At 33.5% G+C, this 14,117-nt stretch overlaps 1 protein-coding gene across 2 annotated transcripts; it reads right to left on the reverse strand.

Moving 5' to 3' along the window:
- Window positions 1-5,968: 5,968 nt before the first annotated feature.
- LOC114321648 (zinc finger CCCH domain-containing protein 32-like) lies at window positions 5,969-13,764 on the reverse strand. 2 transcript variants are annotated; one of them, XR_014350058.1, is made up of 8 exons: window positions 13,308-13,751; window positions 13,047-13,192; window positions 12,729-12,794; window positions 12,526-12,645; window positions 12,134-12,424; window positions 11,736-12,053; window positions 8,951-9,161; window positions 5,969-6,843 (listed from the first exon to the last, which is right to left on the reverse strand). XR_014350058.1 is itself a non-coding variant. In XM_028268835.2 (7 exons), exons 1-7 carry the CDS (start codon window positions 13,393-13,395, stop codon window positions 6,445-6,447), a joined length of 1,428 nt encoding a protein of 475 aa, XP_028124636.2. In that variant the 5' UTR covers window positions 13,396-13,764; the 3' UTR covers window positions 5,969-6,444. The 2 variants fall into 2 exon arrangements, 1 of the variants encoding a protein (XP_028124636.2); XM_028268835.2 differs by lacking the exon at window positions 8,951-9,161 and having other exon boundaries at window positions 13,308-13,764.
- Between the last annotated feature and the right edge of the window lie 353 nt (window positions 13,765-14,117).

Genomic DNA, 14,117 nt, shown 5'->3' on the forward strand with positions numbered 1-14,117 from the left:
GGTAATCCAACTATCTATATTTAAAATTGAAGTAAAATTTGTTGGAAAATATATATAAAAACTCTATTCGATTAACAAACTAAAATAGATACAAGAAGATAAAAATATACTTTTAACCATCTTCTCAGTTTTTGACCCACTTCCTTCTCTCACAAAAAAGCCAAAAAAAGTCAAAAAAACAGTTTTTAACCATCTTCCCAAAAAATCTCATAATAAATAATAGAGAAAGAATGGAACCGAGGTGCGGAAGTCAATCTGTTGTCCTTAAGAATGATTTTCGCTCCTCTTGGTGCAAATGGTTGCTAGCGATCGTTCTCCAAAATACAACGGCGAGTTTTGATGGTGTGTACTCACTAAGCAAGACTTGAACTTGTCTAAGAAATAATCCAAGAAAACCAAGAAACTGTGTGGGAAAAATAGAGAAGAAATGAGAACTTTTTATGTATCTTAAACCACTAGGAATATGTGTATATATATAATTCCAAGTCTGAAAATAAGGTAAGAATAAATCAAGGATTTATGAATTAGTCAAAATCCCTTGAATTATGAAATTGCTAACTTAATCATAATTAATTACGAAAAGAAATGAATCTTATAGAAAATCAATATGAGAAAAAATATATATAATTCCTAGTCTAAAAGTAAGGAAAAAATAAACAAATTTCTTGAATTATAAATCAATCAAAATCCCTTGAATTATGATATGGCTAGTTAATTCCTTAATCATAGTTAATTATAAAAAGAAATGAATCTTACAAAAAATCAATGAGAAAAAAAAAAAAGAGAAAAAAAAACATATATATATGTATATATATGGACTTTACACATATGGCCCAAAGTTTACATAGTCTCCCCCACATTCTTGGCCCTTACACAATAACAAAGGTTTACATATAAAAGGTGTAAGAAATTAATAAGAAATTAATGTGGGACAAGCAGCAAAATGAAAGAAAAAAAAAAAATTAGAGTGTTTTTTTATATCATTTTATTTCAATTTTAACTCGAACCATTAAAATTTATATTTTATTAATGTCTTGTTATGACAAAAAAGACACAAGATTATTGCAGATAAACTATCAAAAAAAAATCCAACTTTTTGATTGGTATATTAGTGACATTAGTTATTCTCATTGCCTAATATATAAAATATTGATATTTAACCAATCAATCTTCGTGGACAAAGGAATGGACTATTTTCAAGTGTAGCTATAAAACATAAACCCATAAATCATGCATCTTCACTAGGGTATCATAAAATCAAAATGGACAGTTTTGGATCATTATCAGTACATACCTAAACTGGTTAATGTGTTAATATTTGGGTAGGACTAATTATGGGCATCAAAAACAAGCAAGGGAAAGTTTACTTTAACCGAAAAATAGGCCATTTACATATGTGTGCACGCATCGTTTAACCAAAGGTCAATTTCATTTTCTCTCTTCTAAATTATTTTAACTTTAATTTTTAATTTTTATTATTACTATTTTTTTAAACTTTGGTTCTCAAGGTATGTAATTCTTTTTAATTTAGACCAATAACTAATGTTTATCTCAAATTAGATAGAAAAATGTCATGCCAATGTCATGTGATATCAGTTTGTGACATGTGATATCTTATTCGACTCAAACTTAAGGACAGCCATTGAATTAAAATTAGTAATTTCTCATATTAACGTTTTAAGTATTACTATATTTTTTGTCACATTGATACTTAAAATATTATATTTTTTTCTATTACACCATAAATTCGAGAGACGTGACACAGACATGAAATTTTGGTACAAATTTAGATGGACATTTGTTGTTGATGCAAATTGAAAATAATTACATATTTTAAAGATTAAAGTGAGAAAAAAAAATAAGGGGCAAGGTGTAATGTACCCTTAAACAAATACATTATAATCCAAAAGTCGACCATAAAGTTGCATATATCCAAGCTCATACGTGTGGTTTGAATGTGTTATATGTGTTGAACAATTTCCCATTCTTTGTTTTTGATGTTACACAGTTGGTAAATGCACCTTTTTTTTTTTTTTTTTTACTATATAATTGTTGAATTTAATCATCATAGCTCTAAGACATCAAGTGGTAATGATGATTCCATTGATTCCTCTATTTGTGTGGTCCTTTTATCATTTGGTAGGTAAACCAACCTCCATTGCTACAGCATATGATCAACAATATACATCTACACTTAAAATGAATTTCATATGTGCATTTCTTTTTTATCCAAAAAAGTTGGTCAGGTCTAACTTTATCTTTGGATTTGCTTAAGTAATGACTCGTGGTCCCGGGTTCCATCCCAAGGACTCCCTCCCCTATCCAACCAAAAAACCTTCACCTATCTATCAATGAGCTGGGTAACGTAATCCTTATCCACCGGGGCAACCCATTTGTTCAGGTATTAACCCGATTTGAATCTTTGAAATCACATGGAATGGGTAAAAAAATGCGATTTGAATAACCAATTTTGAGTTTAGATGGTAAAAAATTAGTGTGTATATAATTTCGTTTTATAATATATGTCTAATCTTATCAATATGCTTGGGAGTGATCTAGTCAATTCTTAATCAAAGCTCAAAATTGTTTGTTAATTTGATTGTACAAAATTTATGGAGTTCAGATCAGATCATATCAAATCAAGTGAGTGTAGTGTCCTATTTTATCTAGACTAATAATAAAATATTATTGTTTCTTTTATAGTCACACTACTCTTTGTCCACCCATTTTCACTTTTCTTTGAGGACTAGGTGAATAGCTTACGTGTCAAAAACAAAAGTCCCAAATTTGTGAGTAATTGATTCAACAGGGTCTTCAAAATTTATTTTATTTTTTTCACTAGCATTTTTGGAATTTTATTCCGACTAATCCCAAATACATATAATTCTCCTGTTTCATATATAACAAGTAATTTATGACGAGGCTAAACATGCATCATTTATTTTATCTGCTAATTTTTATTTTTATTTTTATTTTGGACAAAGAAGGGTTATAGTTTGAAAAAGTAGTTAAAGTTTGATTAATGATTATGAAGCGTGACATTAATTTTATCGGAATATATTAGTAAAAAATATGCAAATTGTTCAAAAAAAAAAATAATAATGAAACTGCCTCTTGAAGAATCAAATAATGTTAAGGCTTGCCTCATCATAGGTGGCAATGGAGCAACGCCCTCTCTTTCATTACACACTCCACCTTTAAGGGCGCCCAATTTATTTATTTATACGAATAATTAAAAAAATTGTTTATTAAATGTTCTCAAAATGTTTTATTTTTCAAAAAAAAAAATCCAATTTTTTGGAAATCAAAAAACAACATGAAAATAATGTATGGATATTTTCAAAATTTTCATTTATCTTACTTCCAAAAACATAAAAACCAAAAATAAAAGTAAACACAACCAAACAGAACTCAAAATCCAGGAAGATGGGTTAAATTTGTTTACATTATAAAATCCAGAAAACTATAGTGTGTATTTGGTTTGAATTTTTTGGATTAAGTTTTTTGAAAATTAAATTTATTTATTTATTTATTTTTTAGTGAATATTTTTAAACATTTTAAACATTTTTTTTTACCTTTTTAGATGCACCTTGCTTAAATGTATCTAAAAAGTAAAAAACTTGTAAAAAAATAATTTATAAAATTAATAAATACATAAAAATACCAAAAATATATTGAATTCTCTTTTCTTTTTCTTTTTCTTTTTTTTTTGTATTTTTAGTATTTAGTGAATTTTAAAAGATTTTTTTCACAAAAATTAAATTTTTTATGTGTATTTACGTCAAGTGTGTATAAAAATTTAAAAAAAAAAAATTGCTTAAAATATTTTTTAAAAATCAGTAAAAATAAAAAATACAGAAAATAAAAAAGTAAAATTTTTTGAAAAGTGTCTTTGGAAAGTAAATTATTTTTAGTTATATATGTGATTTGATTAAAACCAACAGCCAAAAGTGATCTATACCCTATGTTTGGAAAAATGGGTTGGGATGGATTGGGTTGGATTTGATATTATTTTAGTCATAAAAAGATAAAATAGATTTTTTAGTCTAATAAGACAAAACATCACATCCAACTTATAATCATCATATTCTTTCTCTCAAAAAAAAATTTAAAAAAAAATCTTCCCAAATAAAATTTGTTAACTCCAAATTAAAAAATTAAAAAGTTAATTCATTTCTCAAAGGAAGCCTATGGTGAGGTATAAAGAAGAAGAAGAAAAAGTGTAAACAATTTTGAATCATTAGGACAAGTGGGCAAAGTTTGTGGCTACAATCATGGTGTACAGAAAACATGTGGGACCCACATCTAAAAAACAAAAAACAGCAACTTAGTAATATGTTGGATCCATCGTACACTTTGGGCGACAATATGAAACTATAAGTGGGCCTTGTTCGAATCATAACCAAGTCCACATTCATGAAACCTTCCCTATTGTCAATAATTATAAGGCATATTTGATTGGAATGATTAAAGCATGAGATTAGAATTATTAATCTGTGAACCCAATCATCCTATGTTTATTTTGATATTTTGATTTAGGACTATTAATTCAATGAATAATTAATCTAACAATTTTGTAGGATTATTAGTAATGGGGTAGAGGTGGGATAGTTAATACCACACTAATTTGATAGGATTATTAATACCTCACTATTAGTATTGTGAATCAAGCATGGCCATATGGTATTAATATTTATCATCCACCATACCATATCATATGATAATTGCTATTCAACTTGCTTAGTGCAGTTTGTTAAAATATTTAGTGAGTGAAAATAAATTAAATTATTAGTGGAGAAAAAAAATTTAACTCAGAAAAAACTATTACTAGCAAGGGTCTTCACACAAAGAAGACTTTTATTAAGCTTTACTATTAAGGACCTTTGGACTGTGGGCTGATTGGTTTGGCTCAGTTTGCGGGAAAAATAAAAAATAAAAAACATCAACTGAAAACTCCCTTTGGCAGATTGAGAATTTTTCAACTTCTCTGCAGTAAAAGAAAATCAAACAATTAAAAAAATTCACACAATGCTCAGAACACATAAATTTTTGCTACATTAAAATCAAGTGTTTGCAATATAGAATGTGCCGAGAGTGAAGTCTGTGTCCCACAGAGATGAATCTAGACTACTGAATATATTTGTGGATATTTTTTGTCGGTATTTTTTTTCAAAATAAACAATCAATCAACCGACTAAAAAAAAAATTTTAAAAATGTATCCAATCCTAAAACTCAAAAGCAAGCATAATACCGCAGTATCATTCTCTCACAATTTCATACAATACCTGTCAATACATAAAAAATATAAAAAAATTAAAAATTAACCTATAAAATGTTCCTCACCAAAACATGCTCTTCATTAAAAGAACTATTGCACATTATTATAAGGTATACATATAAAATCCTACTACCCAACTTTTTGGTACATAAAAATAATTGAGTACACACCATGTCGGCCCTTGACATGATACGAAATCGAATAAGAATTTTACACCTCAGCAGGTATGATTTAGGGTGTGATTGGGAGTGTGTCTATAGGCTTATTCTATATTTCCTCGGCTTCTATTCTGTTTCTACTATCCTACCTACCAAACATAGCATACAAGACTTGCTTGGAGAGCAGTTGCCAAAAATGCCATTTCCAATGTTTCATCTGATCGTTAGTATTCAATCTGGCTCACAAGTCACAACAATGCAAATTACTAAATAATAAAGTGACCTAAACTCAGATATTTGTGATGAAGAAGAAGATCAAAATTTCTGAACCCTGTCTGGAAATCAATTTGTTCAGTGAAGCAAAACTTAAAAATACTCTCATCCTAGCTAGCAAGAACCACAACAAAATACTTATACTATGAAGCCTCATGATAATCACTTCTCACATACCAATTTGAGACTGCATTGAACTTCCTTAGGAGCCTTGAAAAAGGTTTCTACATAAGCATCCATAAGATAAAAGCAAGAAATGCCTTTCAAACCCTCTTAAAATTAAGGCAGTTAAGCTTCGGAGTTACAAAATCGGAAGTTGGTCCAATTCAATTCAAAATAAAAGAAGAGAAAAGGCCACAAACAAAGTTCAATGAAAGACAAACAGGAATTTAGTGACCTTTCTCATTTCCAAGAAAAGAAAATAAAAAATCTGATCATCATATACCCAATTCTCAGGACAGTCATAGGCTTACCTGATGGAAATGGCTTTCTTCATGTTAATGAGTTCCAGATCACATGATGTTTGACATTCCTGCTTCTTATTGATATTGATGCCATAAAAGACTATTCGAGCACAAATGATCAGTTTCATTGTGGGCTATATACCAATATAACAATAAGATATGAAACTTTGCACAACAAACTATACGAAGCTTTCTGAGTTCCAAGAATAGAAGAAATGTTCGGTGAAGACAGACCTAGATGGCAGTGAAAAAGGTTATCGCGTTTTGCTCTAACTTGTACGGCGAACTTCACCACCTTGTCTTGTGCTTATCGTACTAATGCTTAAAGGGGCAGTACTCTGACTTGACAGCTGGACATCAGAAAGTGATGCGGAACCAGTTTGTGAAAAGATCAAACCAACTGAACTACTTGAAGTGTTTCCAGAAGAAGGCATTCTACTTGAATGGGGGTTTGACCCAGAAATAAATTCGGGGCGCAGCTCTGAATAAGAAAACGATGGAGCCATAGTAGCAAGAGAAGGCCCAACCATGTAGGGAGCAACCGACATGTCTGTAAGAGATGAAGCTGATGGACTATATCTTCCTGTTCCCATTGGATGATCAAATTTGCACGTGTGCCCAAACTTGCAGTATCCATTTTGCAGATAGAAAGCACAAGGTTGCACCCCCTGTTCATTGAAGGAAAAATCAGATGGAACAATTTTTTTTTTTTTAATACATTAGTTAACAAAATAGAGAAAAAGAAATAAAAAATGCATGAATACATAATGAAATGAAATACAATCACAACATGCCTTCTTCATTTAAAAGCAAATCCACCACTAGCACCAAGATGTCGAGAACTGAAGATACTAAATAGAATAACCCTTTTAAACCTAGGGACTAGAAGTCCATGAATCTAATCAGAGACCACTGCAAAATATGCAAGCAATCAAATTTCTGCATAGAATAGCTATATGATGTCATATCACAGAAGGAAATAGAAGTAACATACATGTGAACATGTCAACAGACAGACAAACGAAGTCAACAGATAGATATGCGAAGTAATATACATGTAATCATGTCAACAGATAGATAATAAACTAAGTAAACCATTTGCTGGACGATGTGGTGCCCAACAGAGAGCTGGTGATTTCTTTTGACACAAAATAAAAAGTGACGTGCCTCTCCATCCAACCATGAGAGGGGATTAATTTGGTACATACATTCTTGTTTGCCAGTAGGCTCCTATATTTTGCTATCTCACAAGACATACAAATCTGAAAGTTAGTTACTTGAAACTTTTTTTGTCCTACAGCCTTCAATCAGCACATTATCACTCCTAATTAATCCAGTCATTTTTCCTTGTTGAAGACTAGCAAACTATCTGGCGAATATCTCTCATCTTATCTTCTATAGATAACATCTCATTAATGCACTCACAACCTTTGATATCACCTTCGAAGCTCCTCTATTTCTCCCTTTTCATCCTCCGTCTGTTTCTCCCCTCTTGCTCCCTCTATGGAGTTGCCAACCCACCATCATCAGGGCCACCAACACAACTTCACCACCACTAAGGAAGAGAATATTTGCTCTGGAGCTGCGTGACTCCACCAATGTGTTTGCTTTGGTATTGAAGAGGATCTGGATGGTGAGAGAAAATGGAAGAAAATAATGATGGTGGGCTATGTTGATCATGGTGGTGGTGGAGAAATAAAATGGTATAGGGGTGCAGGTTGACAATCCAAGGCAAACATGTTGTGCAACTCCACCATTGCTACTCATCAAAAAAAAAAAAACTCCACCATTGCTAGAGCCAAAGGTGATGTGCAACTCCAACACCACCGGAGCTAGAGGTGTTGCACTATACCACTGTGGTGTGTTTGGTTTGGTAGAGTTGATTTGGATTTAATCAATTTATGGTACAATTACAAGAAGGTTTTGAACCCTACATGTACATTGTCTACATTTACCAGGCGTTTGGGGAGTACTCCATATGGAAGGAGTTACAAGGATAATTAGGAATTGTAGGGTTGCTTGGCTAGAGAAATTAGTGTGTACTATTGATTTTGGTTGGTTCTTTGGATTTGTTGGATTGCCCATTAATGTATATGTAGTAATATGTGCACACATATATTTATATGCCATCAATTTGTTGAATTGCCCATTATTGTAATTTTCTTACTATTTTTCTTTTCTGTTGTTCCTCTCTTTTGTGGCAAATTTGGTGTGGGTTTGTGGAGGTGGTAGTGGATGGTGATTTTGGTAGGTGATGGTAGATGGAGGGGTGGGAAGGGGTGGTGATCGGTGGATGTTGTAGGTTAGTGGCCATGGGGTGGGTTTGCACTGAGTTCTGCATATTAGTGTAATACATGAGAGATGAAAGAGGGATAATAAAGACATTTCAATTTTTCGATTAATGCTGTTCAAAGATAGACTTTGACAGAGGTCAGTGTAATTTTCCAGAATGTGAGGGGAAATATGTATCAAAGGCAAACCTCAAGGCATGTAGGTGTAATTTACCCCCAATTTTTTTTTTTAAAAATAAATCAAACATGATAAAAGTCTAACAATGCTAATAGTTTGAGAGAGAGAGAGGCTACAACAATGAAATGAAAATTAATTGTAACATTTCAATACCACATATGCACTCCCGTATTTATACAATGATTTGACTTTTGAATTTCAACATGCAAACACAAGCCACACAACTTGAAATGTCACTACTTGGGGTCAGCTATGTGAACACTTTTGACAGTTCAACATATCATTAATTAAATCATTGTCTATTACCTTTTTCTGATAGCCCATCGCATATTCCTATTGACCTTCTTGTAGTCCCTGTGGTAACCATTAACTTAAATCATAGCACTCCTCTTTACATTGATATTTATTGTGGATCACCAACCACCAATACTTCTCCATATCTTATCCCTTGGTGCCATATCATGCTTCTCACATCACAACTCACAAGTGCACCAGTAACACCTGAAACAACCTGATACTAAAGCCCATTTAAATTCCTTGAAACCTTTGTAGGTTATTGGATCTAGTATGTCATTAATGTTGGCCAACATGCACACCTAAAGGTGGTCTTTCAAACCTAGATAAGAACTGTGAAAACATACATCAAAATCTAGAAGTCTAGATAAGTTGGAATAAAATAAGTACACGGAGGGCAAGTCAATCTAGTTAATGCAAAATGAATTTCTGACATGGATTGCTTTATTGAAACTTAATGAATGAAGGAAAATCACTCATTCATAAAAGCAAACTTAAAATCTGGAAATCAAAAGAAAACACTGGACAAGTGAAAACACCAAATAATAAACAATGGAATAAAGAACCCCCTATCCTTGCAAGGGTCACTTAGGCCTTGTTTGGGAACAGACTATTTTAGTAACTTTTTGGCTTTTTAGCTAAAATATGAGGTAAAAAAAACTAGTATGTTTGGAGTGGCTTTTTGGCTTTTTACGAAAAGATATGCAAAAAATAGAGAGAAAAGAGAATCTTTATCTTTTTGGTATAGGTTATAGGTCTTTTGGCTTTTTTAGTAACTTTTTAGCTTTTTGACTACAATGTTAACTTGACAAACGAGGCCTAAATTCATGATTTTGACAAAGCATTTAGAGAAAAATCTCTAAATTCATCGTTTTGACTTTACTAAAAGGGCTGAGACTTTTTCTCTCTATATATATATTTTGACAAATATTGATGGAATGAAAAATTTATCTTACAAGGAACAAAACTACAAATCAGCACAGAACAAAAACTATATCTTCATAAAAATCAAGCATGTCTACTTATTTACTAAAGAACTAGGCTTTTAAAGTTCCGAAGTCAATTTAGCACAGAACTCCATCAGTCGTCTCAAAATAAAAAAAAGAATATACTTCAATTTTAGAAACAAAATGATATGCAATGCAAAATTCAAAAGGAACAAGAAAATTACATCACTACTAATTTACTTCTAACAACAACGTATGATGTTCCATAACTTCATAATATATGGTAACAAATATGTCACAAACCCATATCCAAGTCTACGTCCACAAAAATAAGAAAGAGGTGACTCAAAAGCCATGACTTGAGCTAAAAAAGAACAAAGGTCTATGGTTCTACTATCCAACCACTCAAATATATGTCAATGTCTCTACCAATGTCCACTTGATTATGATCAATCAAACTTCATGACAATAACCTATAAATTTGAATTTTCAGCTGCTACAATACTACTAGACACCCAAAATTTCTGGTAAGACAGGATACAAGGTCTATGATTCCTAGCGGAGGACAAACACTTGGTAATCCAGTGAATCCGATTTACACATTATAGAACTCAAACCATACAATGCACCTCTATAATTTATAACCAGTTCAAGAAGGTGCTTGTCTTGGTTAAGTTCCTCCCTAGACTTTTCTTTTCATTTTTTTTTTTTTTTTTTATAAGTGAGAACTCTCTCTTCACAAGGGCACAACATAAACTTATTTAAGCCTTCACATACTTTATATAAACTAGTAATAATATTTGTCTAGTTTTTGTAGCTAGCCTTGGTAATAACCCTCCTTAACAAGAAGCACAAGGGTGTTCCAATTATAGTTCTTCAATACCAAAATTTTCTATGCATCCTCTGCCCTATCACTCGATTCTCCCAATTTCCTAAAACAAGAGCACTTTAAGAATCAAGGTAGGACATTGTACATCCTTCTTGTTCTCATATGCAAGAAAAATATAAACCACCCACAAGCATGTTCCATCTTCTTCGTCTTTTTCCAAATACAATTGAATGCCTCCATTATCTCATTTCTCTTGTTGGGGGGGGGGGGAACTAAAGTTTTCCTCTATATGCTACGTCAATTAAAAATCACAACTTTTTCTTGGAATAAATAATTGCCCGGGGGGGAGGGGATCTAAAGTTTTCCTTCTATATGTTACGTCAATTAAAAATCACACCTTTTTCATGGAATAAATAATTGCTTACAAACCACCTTCCAATGCATAAACCTCCAATTATCGTTTGTGAAAGTCTTCCATTCCTTTCCATGTTAATACATTCTCAACTCCAGTTAAAACGAGAAGCCACCTATCAGAGTTCTGCATCAAGCTTAAAATTTGGGAATTAGTACTCTGATCAGGTAATCAAATTAGACTCCCCACGAGTTGTTTGTTTTTATCTATCAATCATTTTTTATGACATCAAACTTCTCATGAGTTGATGAGCATCCAAAATGCATATATGTACATATATACATCCAAAATTATTTATTTACATAAATATAACTACAAATGTAACTAAATGCACTGTTCAATATCAGTGGAAGCAGAAATCTCCAATTAAAAGCAGCTCGTATGATTAACATTAAAATATAGACCACCAACACAAGAATCAAATCTCTTCATAAAGCCACTTCATGTTTAACACTATTATCATGACACAAGAGGCCCTTAGTCAAAAAGCAATCATATTTGGTATATCACAAATGCGCTTTCTTCACCATTAAAATTGAAAAGAAGGAACAATAAATCAGCTCCTAACATAAGAAAAAATTAAATAATCAAAGGATTTGGCAAACATACTGGACGCAGGGGGAAACCCAATGGGCTGAGGAGATAATTCGCCTTTGATAACACCCAATCCGGTGGATGATGAAACCTACAAGATGAACCAAATTTGCAATCCCCCGTTTTCAAATAGTATTGGCATTCGGGTTGCCCAGGCCTCTCTGGAAACACTCTTTCCTTTTGACTACCACTTGAAGGGTCACCAGTAGAGGGTAAGGGGGAATATGGTACTGAAAATGCAGGTGCTGAAGAAGATAGCTGTGGAACTCCATACAGAGAACTTGTACCAACCGTGGGTGGAGCACTAGGGGACAATACAGGGCTTACAGGTCCCTATATCAAGTGAATGCACACTACGATAAGAAGAGCAGTTACATTTTAAGAAATATAATACAAAGAACTTGGTGACATACCGAGTAAGGACTCCAACCCGGAATGGGAACAACTCCAGGGGGAAGTAGCACAGGACCATAAGCACCAGGCACATATGAGCCAGGCAATAGAGGAGGCCTTCCAGTCCTATAGCTGGTCGATGATCCCCCATATTGATCAGGTGAAGGAATTGGTGAAGACTGCACCGTCGAATAAAATGGACGTGCAGGCACTGGCATTGACATGCCACCTGGTTCAGGATGATGGAATTTACAGGTTATACCAAATTTGCACTGCCCCGTTTTCAAATAGTAGGAGCATTCTTTCTCACCCTGCCGCAATAGACACACGTGTGGGAACTTCAGCATCCCTCCCAATAACCCAGAGAATGCATAGTGCAAGAACTGGGAATTAAAAATGGAAGAACTATTACCGGCCGTAATGGGAATCCGTAACTATTGGGTGGCACATTACTAATGGATCCGCCACCATTCCTAGGATGGTGAAATTTGCAGGACGCACCAAATTTACAGGTCCCGGTCCTTAAGTAAAACTGCACAAGATAACAAATTAAGCAGATTGCGAACCAATCTAACCACCACCAAATCTTATTAAATCCATCAGACATCAGAATACCTGGCATGCGGGTTCCCCCGGCCTCTCCGGAAACTCCCCTCCTCCTATTCTTACAGCTACCCCAACCTGACCAATATTTCATACCAAAAACTCAAAAAAAACAAATACAGCTCAATGCTTATACAATTCCATATAAAGGAATCGTTAAAGGCCTATTGTTTGCCTCGTTCTTTGTAAGTTTTTCATCAGACCCTTTACAGAAAAGCTGAAACCCATATTGAAAACAACATATAGAAATAGAAACATATAAATATAACTCGAACCCAATTGTAATGAACACCCATTCGAAAGAAAAAAAACCATGATTGAGGGCATTACCGAGCTGCGATCTCGAGGGTGATTGTAGCGGCACTTGATACCGTATCCACATGTCCCATTTCTCATGAAGTAAGCACAGTCAGGCTCGCCTGGTCTCTCTGGGTACAAAATTTCACTGTTCCAAAACCCCAAACGCCGCACTGATTCTGCATTCGAAACAATTCAAAAAAAAAGCCCTAGAAAATTCACAACCCCCCTATATACGAAAACGAAATCAAACACCAATGAAATGAAATTCAAATGCTACCCAAATGAACCCACCTTCGATGCCTGTTTGGGGCCCCGCCGGAACCCATTCCGCCGGCCGATCCGACCCGTTTCTTCCCGCGCTCCGGCCGTACAACTCCATTGAAAAATTGGGTTCTGGTTCTATATAAATTACGACTCTACAGAGAAAGGAAAAAAAAGAAAGGGGCAAATGGGGGAGAGAAAATAATATAAGTTTTTTATGTATAAATATACAGTGTTGAAGAGTGATCGGAGAGTTCGATCGAACTGGAGAGGTGTTTGGCGTCGAAGAAAATTAGCTACAGAGACGTAACGAGTGAGGGAGAATGTCTCTCTTTCACACTCTCTTTCTTTTGTTTCTCTCTCTAAACTGTACTCTCTCTCTCTCTCTCTCCAGTGGTTTTTCGAAGCGTAGCCTTTGTTTTCTCTGTCTAGCTCTCACTTTCTCTCTCCTCCGATCTCCTTTGTTTTTTATTTGGTAAATTAGAGTAAACCCCTTAAACTATAACTTATTTGTACTTTAAGCCTCTAAACTTTGAATCATAACAGTTAACTATTTCAAACTATTAAACTTAGGCACTGTTTGGGAAGAAGGTTTCTAGTCTTTTTTGGCTATTTTAGCCACAAAATATAAAATAGGCTATTTTAGCCACAACAAACAAAACATCACATCCAATCCATAATCATTACACTCTTCTCTCACAAAAAAAGTCAAAAAAGTCAAAAATCTAAAAAGTCCTTCCCAAACCAAACTTTTTAGCCCAGGTTAAAATAGCCAAAAAATTCAAAAAGTCAAAAAACTAACCCACTTCCCAAACAGAGGCTTATTATATCTAACACTTT

The sequence above is a fragment of the Camellia sinensis genome, chromosome 14, assembly GCF_055761805.1.
Source record: "Camellia sinensis isolate YWXY chromosome 14, ASM5576180v1, whole genome shotgun sequence".
NCBI lineage: Eukaryota > Viridiplantae > Streptophyta > Magnoliopsida > Ericales > Theaceae > Camellia > Camellia sinensis.

Bases quoted from the DNA above. Each gene is read 5' to 3' on its own strand.
- LOC114321648 (XM_028268835.2), bottom strand. From the start codon at position 13,395: ATGGAGTTGTACGGCCGGAGCGCGGGAAGAAACGGGTCGGATCGGCCG. The intron at 12,646-12,728 runs GTATTCTGATGT...TATCTTGTGCAG, and splicing joins CGGGGGAACCCGCATGCCAG to TTTTACTTAAGGACCGGGAC. The intron at 12,425-12,525 runs GTAATAGTTCTT...CTATTGCGGCAG, and splicing joins ACGGATTCCCATTACGGCCG to GGTGAGAAAGAATGCTCCTA.